The sequence below is a fragment of the Entamoeba nuttalli genome (genome assembly GCF_000257125.1).
Source record: "Entamoeba nuttalli P19 unplaced genomic scaffold asmbl_8638, whole genome shotgun sequence".
In the NCBI taxonomy this organism is placed as follows: domain Eukaryota; phylum Evosea; order Mastigamoebida; family Endamoebidae; genus Entamoeba; species Entamoeba nuttalli.
This window is the reverse complement of record NW_008579230.1, coordinates 2,620-16,344: the sequence shown is the minus strand read 5'-3', so window position 1 is coordinate 16,344 and position 13,725 is coordinate 2,620. Positions and strand designations below refer to the sequence as shown.

The 13,725-nt window shown below is 24.5% G+C and overlaps 5 protein-coding genes across 5 annotated transcripts; 1 reads left to right on the top strand and 4 right to left on the bottom strand.

The window, feature by feature from the left end:
- Positions 1 to 338: 338 nt before the first annotated feature.
- ENU1_188090 (poly(ADP-ribose) glycohydrolase, putative) lies at positions 339 to 1,810 on the bottom strand (the record flags this gene model as incomplete). The annotated part of the gene is made up of 3 exons (XM_008861718.1): positions 339 to 498; positions 553 to 795; positions 861 to 1,810. The coding sequence occupies 3 exons, from the start codon at positions 1,808 to 1,810 to the stop codon at positions 339 to 341; spliced, it is 1,353 nt and encodes a 450-aa protein (XP_008859940.1).
- Positions 1,811 to 4,020: 2,210 nt separating this feature from the next.
- Positions 4,021 to 4,542, top strand: ENU1_188080 (20 kDa antigen, putative; the record flags this gene model as incomplete). The annotated part of the gene is made up of 1 exon (XM_008861717.1): positions 4,021 to 4,542. One exon carries the CDS (start codon positions 4,021 to 4,023, stop codon positions 4,540 to 4,542), a length of 522 nt encoding a protein of 173 aa, XP_008859939.1.
- Positions 4,543 to 5,273: 731 nt separating this feature from the next.
- On the bottom strand, positions 5,274 to 8,459 carry ENU1_188070 (protein kinase, putative; the record flags this gene model as incomplete). Its single annotated transcript, XM_008861716.1, has 1 exon — positions 5,274 to 8,459. The coding sequence occupies one exon, from the start codon at positions 8,457 to 8,459 to the stop codon at positions 5,274 to 5,276; it is 3,186 nt and encodes a 1,061-aa protein (XP_008859938.1).
- Positions 8,460 to 9,599: 1,140 nt separating this feature from the next.
- On the bottom strand, positions 9,600 to 10,598 carry ENU1_188060 (hypothetical protein; the record flags this gene model as incomplete). The annotated part of the gene is made up of 1 exon (XM_008861715.1): positions 9,600 to 10,598. The coding sequence occupies one exon, from the start codon at positions 10,596 to 10,598 to the stop codon at positions 9,600 to 9,602; it is 999 nt and encodes a 332-aa protein (XP_008859937.1).
- A 1,052-nt stretch (positions 10,599 to 11,650) lies between these two features.
- ENU1_188050 (hypothetical protein) lies at positions 11,651 to 12,838 on the bottom strand (the record flags this gene model as incomplete). Its single annotated transcript, XM_008861714.1, has 1 exon — positions 11,651 to 12,838. A coding segment is annotated over one exon (1,188 nt), but the record flags the coding sequence as incomplete, so codon positions are not given.
- Between the last annotated feature and the right edge of the window lie 887 nt (positions 12,839 to 13,725).

The following is a 13,725-nucleotide window of genomic DNA, read 5'->3' as shown; positions in this document are numbered from 1 at the left end:
AAGAGTAGTAGTAATATCTTGAGCAGTCATTTAGTTAATAAGTAATGAATAAAACAAACAGTTATACAGTTTAAATAGTATTATGAAAGCTTCTGGAATAATAAAATAAGAATAAGAATAAAAAAGGATATAAGAAAAGAATTTAAAGAGGAAAAATTAAGAAAAATGAAGAAGTATTTAAACAAATGGAATAAACTTTTAAATAGAAATGAATCTGGAGGAATTAAAAAGAAAATTCTTTTCTAAGAATAAAAAATATTCAAATAAAATGAAATAAATAATTTAAAAAAAAAAAATTGGAAATAATTGAATTACATTAAAATTAAATCAATTTCTTTTTAAAGTTGTGTTATTCTAGTTAAAAGAGAAGAAGGATTAGTAGAAGCTAAAGCTAATGTATAATTATATAACTCTTGAATAGTTGGTTTTTTATTTTTAATTGCTTGAAGAAATGCAGTAATTTCATTTTGATGTTGAATATCATTTAAAGGATGATATCTAATTACTAAATTAATAAAATTAATTTTATTTAAATTTTTAAATAAAACAAACCTCATTTCTCTTCCTGTTAATGAAGAAGCTAATAATTGAATAATAAATTTTAAACGAGAATCACCGAGCATTGAACCACATCCCCATTTCCCTGTTGCAAAAGGTTGCATTACATCACAATCATCATCTGTTTTTTTAATTGCACTAAAAACTTTGTTAAGTTCTCTGTCAATTCCATATTGAGTGTATTGTAATTTTTTATCAACACAAATTAATGCATCAAATATAACAAAATCATGTTTTCTATAATATAAATTTTGTTATTTAAAGAATTTATAAATTTTTTTAAAAAAAACAAAGAAACAAACAATTGTAATGATGCTACATTCCCCTTAAAACTTATTTCAGTTGCATACCCTGTTACTTCAGAATATTGTAATATATTATATATTCTAAATGATTCATTTGCATTTAATACTGGTGCAATTAATAAAGCAACCATACATTCTGGACATTTAATAAACATAATTTCTTCTTGTGAACATCCATCTTCTAGTACATTTCCACCAACTGCTTTTGAAGAAAAAACAGCTTTTAATACATGTCTATTTTCTTTTTCAATTAGTCCATCTACAATTGTAACATTAACAGAAACAGGAACAGATATATTAGACCATTGTGGTGATTCACCATATACTCGTTGATATGTAATTTGTTCTTGAAGAATTGGGTCTTTGTTAATAATTGCTATTCCAATAGTACTAAAATATGCCATATAACATCTTAATTTAGTTGCTGATACTTTATCTACAATACTTAAACATCTTGGAAATTGTTTTGCATCTTGAAATTTTAATGGTAATCGAAATAGTCCAAGAAATGATAATGCAAATAACGATGCTACTTGTAATCTATTTAACCGAAGAATTGAATTAGGTGTTGTTGGAAGAATAAGTGGCGTTGGAAAAAGTTTTGGATGAATAGCTGCTAATGAAGCAATAATTGGGATAGTATCCCTAAAAAAATGGCTACTTTCTATTGGAGGTAATGATTGAAGTAACGACAATGATGCAGGAGATGTAAAAGAATACAGTCTAATTAATTCACTAATATTCGATAAGTTTGAAAGTAATGGAAATATTGAACACCATAACTGAAATGAAGTACAACTAGGGATTGAATAACATGGTAATATTATATGTGTTTCTGAATGAATTATTTCTTGTGGTGTTATTGCAATAAAAGGAATTTCTCCAAAGAGTGGTGAGAAATAAGAACAACTTGGAAGACTTTGAGAAACACTTGTACGTCTTTTCATTTCTTTTTATTAGAAATAATTTTTTAACTGTTATTTGGGAGTTTTCATTAATTTTTGTTTTTTTTTTCTTTTCAAAATTTTATTAAAAAATAAGGTTATTAAAGATTTTTGTGAATTAATATAATTTATGTCATCATCATTGGTATACTATTCAGTAATTATTCATTCTTCTTTTAATAAAACTATTAAATATATTTTAAACATGTTTTAAATTTCTGTTATAAATTGACTAATTATTATTTTTATATTTTATTCAGAACATTCAATTCTTTTTAAATGTTTTGTATCACTTTATTAATACAATTAGATCCAAATCAATAAAACACTTATATTTTGTATGTACAATATATTTCAATCATAATGAATTACTTAATATGTATATTTATTATAAATAATTGTATTATTAACCTTTCAATTGATACTATATCAATAATATGCTTTATTAATACTTTTGATTTATATTGGTATATTAATTTTCAAATAGAAGTAATAAAAAATATAATACTATGTTCAAAAAATAGAAAAATTGTGTATTACTTCTAAAATGAATTTATTAAAAATATTTTATTTATTTAATTCTTTTAAAAAATGGAAATTATTTTTTATACTTTATTATTCTGACAATATAGAACGAATTAATTCACAATATTTACTACAATAAAATCAATTTTCTCTTTCTATAAAATAAAATTGTCTAAGTTATTAGTTTACAAATACAAGTAAATAAGAAAAAAAACAAAGAGAATTTTATGAGATAATAAAAACAATATTCATTTTTCTTTTATCACAATTAATTGGTTATGTTATAAAGTATATTATCAATTTAATTCATTGTATTAATGTTTGGATTAAAATAGAAAAGAATATTTTAAAGAAGACTAAAACAAAATACATGATTATTTAAATAAGTGTTCTATAAAAAAGAATATATCTGAATTCCAACTTTAATGATAATTAAAGATATGTTTCCAATAGTAGTATTAGTTAAATATAATACATATTAAATGAAAACAAATACTACTATTATTATAAAACATATGTTTATTATCAGAACTTAAAGAAAAAAAAAATAAAATAATATGAATAAATACTTCATAATTATAGAAATATCATATTAAACTTCATCAAAAACAATAATACAATGAACTTTTTTTATTGTTTGTTTACGTTCTTCAAAATAATTGGTACATATTATCAAACATTTTGCATAGAAGTTAAAAATTATTCTTGAAACTAAAAATATAAATTAAAGACATAAATTATTTAAGAATATAATGAAATAAAATAGTATTTAGAATTAACACAATTAAGATAATAGAATGTGGTTGTAATTTATAAGGTTTTGAATTAAAAAAAGCTGAAATGAAATAATCATTATTGATATTATAAAAAATTTTAATTGAGATTATGTAGTTTTATAATTTTTGAGAATTACAAGTTTCTTTTTTTTAATTATTTGAATTTCTTATTATCTCTGTTATGAAATCTAGTATAAAGTAGTATCGATTTATGACTAAAGTTATTATTAGTATTAATCTTTATTCACAGTTAAGATAATACCAAAAAAGTTGTACTATTTATTATAATATTGTTTATGTTATTGACTAACTAAATTAATTCACAATTACTCATTCTCTAACTGTTCTCTTATTGTTCACATCCATTGGTTAATATGGACATGTCTTTCTCTTGGTCTGACATTTATTGTTTTTGTTGTACCTAATGTAGTGCATCATTTTTTTCTATTCATTTTATCTTTAAATAATAAAGTGGTGGTTTGATTTTAGGTGCATTCTCTTAACATTCCTTTCAATGAAGTAGAACCATTATTTTGTTTTGAAAAGAAAGTACCTTCTTACTCAAAACAAATCAATTACCATCATTTCCTTTTAAATAAACAATCATCCTCATTATCAAATCCACAAATATAGAGAATATTCTACAAACACAAGCTTTCGTTTTTGTAATAAAAATGTTATTGATTTTTTTTATTAAAAAAGATAAAGAACAATATTAGTAAAAAAAAGGAGAAGTTAGTGTAACATAAGGAGAAAAACAAAAAAAGCTTAAAATAGCAATTAGAAGAGAAAGGACTATCAAAAAGATGAAAAGGTGAACTAGAAACGTTCTCCAATGAGATGTTCTTCTTTATTTGGAATAGCACTGTATAAAATCCTTAAAACTGAAAATCATATCACATTAAATAAGACATGAGAGCACGTATGGTAGGACCAGGAAGTTCTTCTTCCAATTACAAATCAACCACTGATCCATGTAGATTCATGGGATGTGGACCATCATCATCTACTTCATCTGGTTACAGAAAGGGAGGAAATGCTGCTGGACCAATGGCTTCTAAAGGAACATGGGCTGCTACTACTGATATTGGAAAAACTGCAGCAGTTGGAGCTGATACTTATGAAGCTGGTTACAGAAAGGGAGGAAATGCTGCTGGACCAATGGCTTCTAAAGGAACATGGGCTGCTACTACTGATATTGGAATTACAGCTGGTGTTGGAGCTGATACCTATGAAGCTGGATATAGAAGAGGAGCTGATGCTGCTGGACCAATGGCTTCAAAGGGAACATGGGCTGCTACTACTGATTCTGGAATTACAGCACCATGCTCAGGAACTGAACCAATTCCTGATTCATACGAAGCAGCTGCTGTCTTAGCTGAACAAAGAAAACTTGAAGAAGAGGCTGCTAATGCTGCTGCTGAACAACAATAAGTTATTATGTTTTTCAAAGTATTATATTTATAAAATTAAAGAAAGAAAAGATAGATAAAAGAATAAAAAAGGATAAAGTTTTAAAGGAAATAAAAGAATTTAATTAGATAATAATTAACTGAATATAATTTAATTTCTCTTTATCACAAATACATTTTTTTATTCTGAATGAAAGACTTTTGATAACAACGATAGTGGAATAACTGAGATGAATCAGATTTACAAAACCAATGACAAATCTAATCAAAAACGAAAGTCATAATTGTCAGTATAAAGATAAAATATTTTAATATTATTCTTTGAGGGAATTTTTGTAAAATATTTTTATTTATAAGAAACAAAAAAGCATTATAACCATATGGTTATTCTTCAACTCCGTTAATAGTACTCCCTTTATACCCTCCAAATATTTTAACTTATATTAAATAATAAATGAGATCTTCCTAGTATTCTAAGTACAAACTTACTTGCACATTTTTTCATGTTGTCAATATCATTATCAAAAGTAATATCTCCTAATTTTTTTTCTATCCTACTGTTGAATGATTTGATCAAAATGAAATAATAAGATGATAAGTCAAATTCTTCTTTTTTTCGTTTTTTTCTAAAATAACATTTTCTTTAGTTTAAAATCTTTTTTTGTGTTTTTTAAGGTTATAAATTTTTCTTCTTTTTTTAGTATTTAATATTTTTTAAATGTAATAAATTATTTTTAAGAATTTCTAAAATTATTATTCATTCTGTTCTAATAATAATTTAAGTCGTTCAGTCCTTTTTCTCATTATATCTTCAATATCAGTAAACCTAATACCTGCATCTAGTCCTTCATATTTATGTGCTTTATCTAATATATTAGTTAGTCTATCAACAATTGAACAAAATGATGGTCTTTCAATAGTTTCTTGTTGCCAACAAGAATTAATAATTTTTTTAAGAGAGGAAGGCATTGTATTATTAATTTCAAGTCTTTTTCCTTTTTCAACAAATACCTTAATTTCAAATAATGACCTAAAATCTTTATAAGGCTCTTCTTGATAATAAACTTCCCAAGAAGTAATGGCAAATGAATATACATCACATGCAAATGTATATTCATCATGGTAACATTCAGGAGCAAGATATACTGGAGTTCCAAGTCCTTTATCTGTTCTTTTGTTTGATTTTTTAGTCATTCTTGAAGTACCAAAATCAGTAATTTTAATACAACAAGCAGACTCTGGATCAAAAGAATTAACTAAGAGATTATCAGGTTTAAGGTCAAGATGCATGATATTATTTTCATGTAAAAATTGCATTCCTCTGGCAGTATCAAATAATATTTTAATTTTTAGTTTAAATGGGAATCTAATAAAATTTTCATTATCTTTTCTTACATATTCACCTAATGAGCCTAAAACAAAGAATTGCATTACCATTGATATTTGTGGTAAATATGTAACTGATCCCATATAATTTGCAATAAATGGATTTCTTAATTTACTCATCATTTCACATTCTGCAATTACTTCTTCTTTTAATTCTATTATTTCTTCTTCTGTTAAATTGTCCCAATGAAATTCTTTTACAGCTACGGGAACACTACGATATTCTCCAATATATACTTTACCCATTGCCCCTTCTGCAATAGGTATTTCTCTTATATTTAATTCATCATAGTCAAGAAAAGTTGATGATGAAGCATCAGTCGCAATAGTAAACTGATAATGCATTCTTTTAATACAACCTGTTTTAATAGTTTTATCAAGTATTAATTGGTTTTCTTGGTTCCATTCTTCAAATGTTTTATTCTTTAATAAATCCGCTATCATTTCTAAACTTTTCTTACACTTAGAAAACCAAATTGTATATGGAATTTTTATATTTTTTATTTTTGTTGTACAATGGAGAGTCATAAACACTGTTATTTTCTTTGTAGATTTTGATGAAACAAATTTTACTTGAGGATCAAAATAAAATACAAACTTTGGATTGTTTGGAGTATGGAATATGATCATCAACCATTTCTTTTTAGAATGGTTCTTAATTACAATATTTTCAAATCTTGTATCAAAAATATCAGTTGAGTTTGATGAATTTCCAAAGTCTAGTTCAAGAGGTTCTAAGTAATAATTATTTTCTTTAGAAGGACCAGATTTACTTGATCCAGATATATAATAATAATAATTTGGTTGTTGTTGTTTGTAAACTTCAATATCAACTTTTTTTGATTTAATGAAACAAGATAAAAGAATAAAGAGAAGAATAATAAATATTAAAACTATTATAGTTCCAGTAATAATCAATGTACTAACTAACATCCAGTCAACACCTTTTTTACTACAACTTAATGGGTCTTTTTTATTTTGTTCATATCCATCAATGCACTCACAAAATTGATTACAATTAGTTCCGCTATCACATTGCTCTCTTCTTTTTCCATTCAAATTATCAATTATAGTATCAATTCTCTTATTCCCACACTTTTTTGGAATACAACGAGAACTTCCTTTCAATGGAACAAATCCATTGAGACAGGAACAAGTTTGAGAACATCCTTCATTTTTTCTTAAGCATTCAATATTAGAAGTCAATACATTATTATAACAGTCTTCATGAAGACAATAATGATCAACTAAATAATATCCTTTTTTACAAATACAATTTTCCTCACAGTTTGATGAGCCATATTTACATAAATTTGAAAAATCATTAACTTGCCAACGTCCTTTATGATAACATTTTAAATGGCAATCAGCTCCACCATACCCATCATTACAAATACAATTCTGTTTTATTGCTGAACAATTTCCATGACCTTTATCATTATTACAATTGTCAATACAAATTGGTTTAAAAGTTACAGGAATATCAATGTTTAATTCGTTTGTAAGCAATGCAAAATACCTTTTAGTTAAAATAGGATTACCTTCTATCCTTAAGTTTAATCCATTTTTTATTCCAGAATCTTTTGAAATTCTATAATGTGTCGCACCCCATAACTTTTTACATTGAACTATATTTGAAGAGTTTATTGTATATTCTTGAAGGTATCTAATCCTATTTTCTTCTATTGTACTAATGTGAATAGAAAAATTTCCAGAATATTCAATACTAAATCTTATAACTTTAGTCATTGTTGTTGGCATACAAATAGGATATGTATATCTTCCTTCATTTCTCATATGAAAAACATGTCTATAATGTGTATTTGTTTTAACCATTTCATCAATTTGTTTTTGAGTTAATTCAAGGGACATCACCCTTTCTTTTCCTGTTAGCTCTTGTATACTAATTGAAATACTAGCAGATGCATTATCTTCTACAAAAGCAAAAATATATAATTTTGACATTTCTTGGATGTCAAATTCAAGAGGAATTTGCATTATTCCAGTACTTTCATTTGTTGTCAATAAAAATCTTGTTAAACATTGTGGGTTATTATCTTTAGCTGATGATGAAGTGGTATCAATGTAAATAGGTGATTTGTTGTTTTGGTCTGTATATTCCAAAACAATATTAATATTATCTGTAATGTTTTTGAGTTTTGATAAGTCAACAACAAGCCAATGAGATTTTTTAAAAGAAGAAGTTCCAATACCATTATAACAAGGTCCTTGATCATATGGAGTAGAACTGTTAAACGTTATAACAATTGGATCAGAGGAATTAATTTCTTTAATACCAGTACTAGGAAGCCAATGAGTTTTACTAATTGTATTTTTAATGAGTGAACATCTACCGTCTATCATGATATATAAAGGATTAGTTGAGTTAATTTCAGAGTATGGATTGACATGTTTACATGTAATACATGATGTATCATTAGAATATCCAGTAATACAACCATCACATGTATAATCTGCTATACAACTATTAATGCAACCAGGAGAACATTTAAAACAATACACATAATTTATAAAAATTATAATGAGTAACATTTTGGTTGATATTTAGTGTCTAGAATAATTGAAGATTTACTTTTTAGGTAATGAGAAAAGATTAGTATTTAAAAAAACAAATAAGAGTAATAAAGAGTTTAATTAATTTTGAATGTTTAATAAATTAAACTTATCTTGTTTCTTTTTTATTTTTAATCAGGGTATAAGAAGGAATTATTATATTGAAACATAGTTGACAGATATTTTGAAAAGATTTAAAATCAAATTGAAGTTCTAATATTCTCAGGAAATTTAATTTCTTTTTATTTCTAATTTTAGAATAAGAACTGAGGAATAATTTATTATTATTTTCTTCAATATCATATATAAAACTATAGTCTTAAACTATGCACCCATTTTAATAAATTTCTGAATGATTTGAACTTTGTTCAAAAAGATAGGTTTCAGGAATACTTTGTTGTTTACAGATATATAATTAAATTTGTTAGATATGTTGTGTAATTTTGAAGACATAACAAAGATATTTCAAAGGGTTAAGTATATGAATGTTCTTTTTTAACAAATGCTCAGTTAAAACTTATTACAACATTTTTTAATGAGAAAATTCATTAATTAGACTCAAATATCTGAGCTAAAAATAAATTAACTCATTTTTATTCACAACTTTTCTTATTTATTTGTTTAAAGTATTATTAGTATTATACTAACAAGAAAACAACATTGGATATTCTTGTTTAAATATTAATAATATTTTTTTTAAGATAATGGATGATGAAGAATCAGACTTGTTTCATATTTATTAAGGAATATATACTTGATTATCAATCAAATTCAATACATTTTAAATTATTGCGTAAAAAGTAGAAAAGCGAGTCTTTAATAGTATTGAAAAATTCAAATAATAAAATTCTTAGTATTGATTTAAATATACTACAACTTCAATTATATTTTTGGATTAAAAAAATTATTATTTCTATCATAAACAAATGAATTTAAAAAAAAACATACAATGAATTTTTATTTGACTGAGTAAAAAATTAATAATTATTTCAATGATGAATTTAAAAGTATTATTTTATAATAATAACGATATATTAGAAAAGAATGAAATGTTATCAATTTTGATGTTTATGTAGTTTTTTACATAAAAACATAAATGTAAATGAAAGATTGTCATGTCTATTTATCTTCTGGTACAGCAACACTTCCATTAACACTTCTCCATGAATCTGGAACACCTTTATGTGTTACTATTGGACTACAGCCTGATGGATAATAAGCAACTCCATTATTAAAAGAAAGTTGATCAGGAATGAAACACATTCTTTGAGTACATTTTTCAATACTTAAATGAAGGTTATTACTAACAAATTCATTAAGAGTTAATAAATTTAATAAAGTTTGGTCATATCCCCATTTACTTACATATTCAAATTCAATTAAATCATTCCATTTATTAAGAAATTGTATCATTTTATGAATACCACCCATTCCTAAACCACCATTTAAACCAACATTACCATTTTCCATAAATTTTTTAGTCATTTTCTTTCCTTTAAAATTTAACATCCAAACAAAATGAGGATATCTATTATAAAAAGTAAAATTCTTTGTTCCAGTACTTTCTGCAAGCCAATACAAATCATTTGATGAAAATGTTTTAAAAATATCAGTAAAATAAAAAACATCTCTTAAATCACTCCATATTACTCTATCATATTGGTTTTGATGATTTTTTAAATATTCTAAGGCTAATGGTATTCTTGCATTAACACCATTCCAATTTTCGTATTTTATATCACCAGGTACTTCAATAACATTAAACCTTTTCATTAAATTTGAAAATTCCAATGGAATCTCTCCAATAGTAAATACAACAGCAGTGACATTAGGTAATGACGCTCTCATTATCGTTAATGTTTGTTCTATTTCAAATTGTTGAATATTCCATAAAGGTGAATGTGCATGACTATACATTATTAAATCTCTTTGTGAACTTGGTGGATATTGAAATAATTCTCCACATTTTCCATTATAATTAAAATGAGGTAAATCAATAAATGGTAAACGGGTCAATGTAGCATTGTTATACTTATGAAATTGAATATTATTGAATGAAATAAAAAAATAAGACAGTATTATAATAGTTAATGAAAGACTCCAAATAAAAATATTCATTTAATTTTTTTTTTAAGTTCTTTTCTTATATAAAAGGAAAAGAGAAATAGAAAAATAATAATAATGAATTATAATAAAGACATTTTCATTAATGTAAGAAATTTGATTTATTTGTTATAATAGCTATTTGTAAATTTTTTTCTATAATTTAGTTATTACAATTAAGATTTTTTTAAGTATTTCAAATTTTCTTTCAAACACAAAATAATGGTTGGTTTGTATTTTGTTATTTTTTGATAATTTGTTATCTATCACCACCTTCCTCTTTTATAAAAATTTCTTTGTTTTATGTTTGTTTCAATTTCTTCTTTATTTAAACAATTTTATTTTAACCATTTTGTTATTGGTTTAAAAAATTACATTTTTTTGAAAAGATTTTTTAAATTGTCTTTTTTATTCTTAAAACAGCTGCATAATTTATATTTCTTCTTAAATTACTAAGTACTTCTTTATTTTTATGATAGAATGACTCTAGTAATAATAAAATAAAATAAAATGTTATAATGTGTTATGAGAATATTTAAGTTTATTTTTTGTTTAATATAATATTTAAAAACAACATATTCAAGAAAATAAGAAAAGGAAAAAAGGAATTAAGAAATAATAATAATAAAAATAAGGAAAAATGATAAGTTTAATAGTAAAGTATTCTCTATTTTTAGTTATTAATTAAAATCTAAATTAAGAGGTAAAAAATAAACATTAATTTTTTTATTAAATAAGAATATGTACTACACATATTTTTATTCTTATAATAAGAAATTTCTAGTAAGGAGTTTATACTAAAAACAATCATTCAAAGAAAAAAAAAGAAAAAAAACTATTTAAACAGAATAATTAATAGAAAGGAATAATTAAAAAGATATTTTAATAATATGAAGTAAAGAAATAGAAATGAATTTATTTATTTTAAGACTTATAAGAATAAATAAGTTCAATATTTCATTTTAGTAATTTCAATTCAAAGTATATAATAAAAATAAAAAATTTTATAAAATGTAATAAGAAACTAAAATTAATAGTTTATCGTCTTATTTTAAGATGTCTGAAAGTTATTTAGAAACAACAATACAGACAATTCCTATGATCAGAATAAAAGTTCCTATACCAAAGAAGATAAAGTTTTTCCATCCTCTAACTTCTCCAAAAACAAATATTCCCCAAATTTGTGATAATAATCCAGGGCCAGAAGTAATTAATGGGAAAGAAACAACATAAGGTAAATTGGAGTTAGCAATAAACCAACATACTTGTGCAACACCCCACATCATTCCACTAACAATACCAGGGAAAGTAGTTTCTTTATACATAAATGGTTTATTTCTAAAACAGATTGCATAACAAATGAAATATAATGTTGATGAAATGAAAATACCAAGGAAATGAGAAAGGACATAATCTATTCCATTTGGAGATGATAATCCATTATCTTGTAAATATTTGGGTGGATCAAAATTGGAACCAAAGAATATTCCTGCAATTAATGCTAAAACAACTCCTACTATTCTTTGAAGGAATACTGGCATTGACTTGATCATTATAAATATTGGTGATTCTTCTTGTTCTACTGGTTGTGGATGTTCTTTGATTTCATTAGTTTCTTCTGGTTCATTTGTTGGAGATGGTGCTTGATTTTCATCATTTTGTTCTGTTACATGAGATTCTTCTTTATTTTCATCCATCTCTTGAATTACTTTATCTACTTCTGGATCTTCTGCTGGTGCTTCTTCAGCTTGTGGATCTTTACTTGTTTTTGTTTTAATCAATGCATAACATGGAACAGAAATTGCAGCTAATATTGCTCCTACAATATTTAACCAAAAGATTTTAACATCATTTTTATCTGCATGAAGTCCAAATAATCCAAAAGTACCTGTAATCCATCCAGTTACCATATTACCAATTCCCCAAATAGCTGGTCCTAATGACAAACCTATCATTTGTAAACTTGGGACACACAATAAATTACCTGTACACCATAATGCACCTCCTAACATTGCAAATGGTTCAAAATAAATTGGACCTTCCATAGTTGCACCACGAATTAACATTGTAAATGTTCCAATAATTAAAATACCAATTGACATCATCCATTGTAAGAAAAATCCATCTCCTGCTGGAAATTTTTTAACAACAATCCAATTACTGCCAAAGAATAAAATGGCAATAAGCACACAAATATATCCAACTACATCATTTTTACTTTCTGCCTCAGAAGGCATCATAGAAGAACTTGAGCTATTCATCGAAATCTTAATTGCTAATTTTGAGTGCATTCCCCCTTTTTATTTCAATGAAAGAAACATTTAGAAATTTCTCATTTCATCCTTTTTGTTAGTTTGAATAAAGTTGATGAGTGGAGTATTGAATTGTCATATCTTAGTTGTACTATTTACGAAATCATGATTGATAATATTCTATCCAAAGTGGTACATTTTCATAATAGTTATTGATTTATCCATAAATTTAGTTTCACTACGTTATAAAAATATACCAAAAATTATTATAGAAAAAAAATTATCAACATTACTATTTTTCTTTTATTTTACATTGATTATCGTAAATTTAGTATTAATAATCTTATATTATGATTCAAACAAAATAACTCTTGTTAATTGTAAGAAGTTTACAAAAATTGGTATGAAAATTTAAATAGAAAAGTGTTAATTAACGATAAAAATAGCAGAAATGCAACAGAAGAGTTCACCGAAAATTCTTATGTAGTACAATCTAATCAATACAAATACTTGTTAGTCAAATTTAGTAATTTAAAAAAAACGAAGAGAATAAAGGAAATCAATATGAAAAAATAAAATTAATGAATGAAAAATATTTTAAAAGAATATTCATCATTATAATAAAAGAACAATCATTCGAAAAAAAGATGTTATATGAATATAATCAAATATGTACTATTCTAAGGAGATAATAGAATTCTGAAAAAAATTATGATAAGAATGAAAACGAACGAAAAAATGGTTAGCTGGAAAATATCATCAAAGTCTAGAATATCTACGAACAGAGAAAAGATTATTCTTATGAAAAAGAAGGACTATGGAATAAACAAACATGTTCCTTATTTAACAATTACAACGGTAGAGTCTAGAAACGAATAATTCAAATAAGC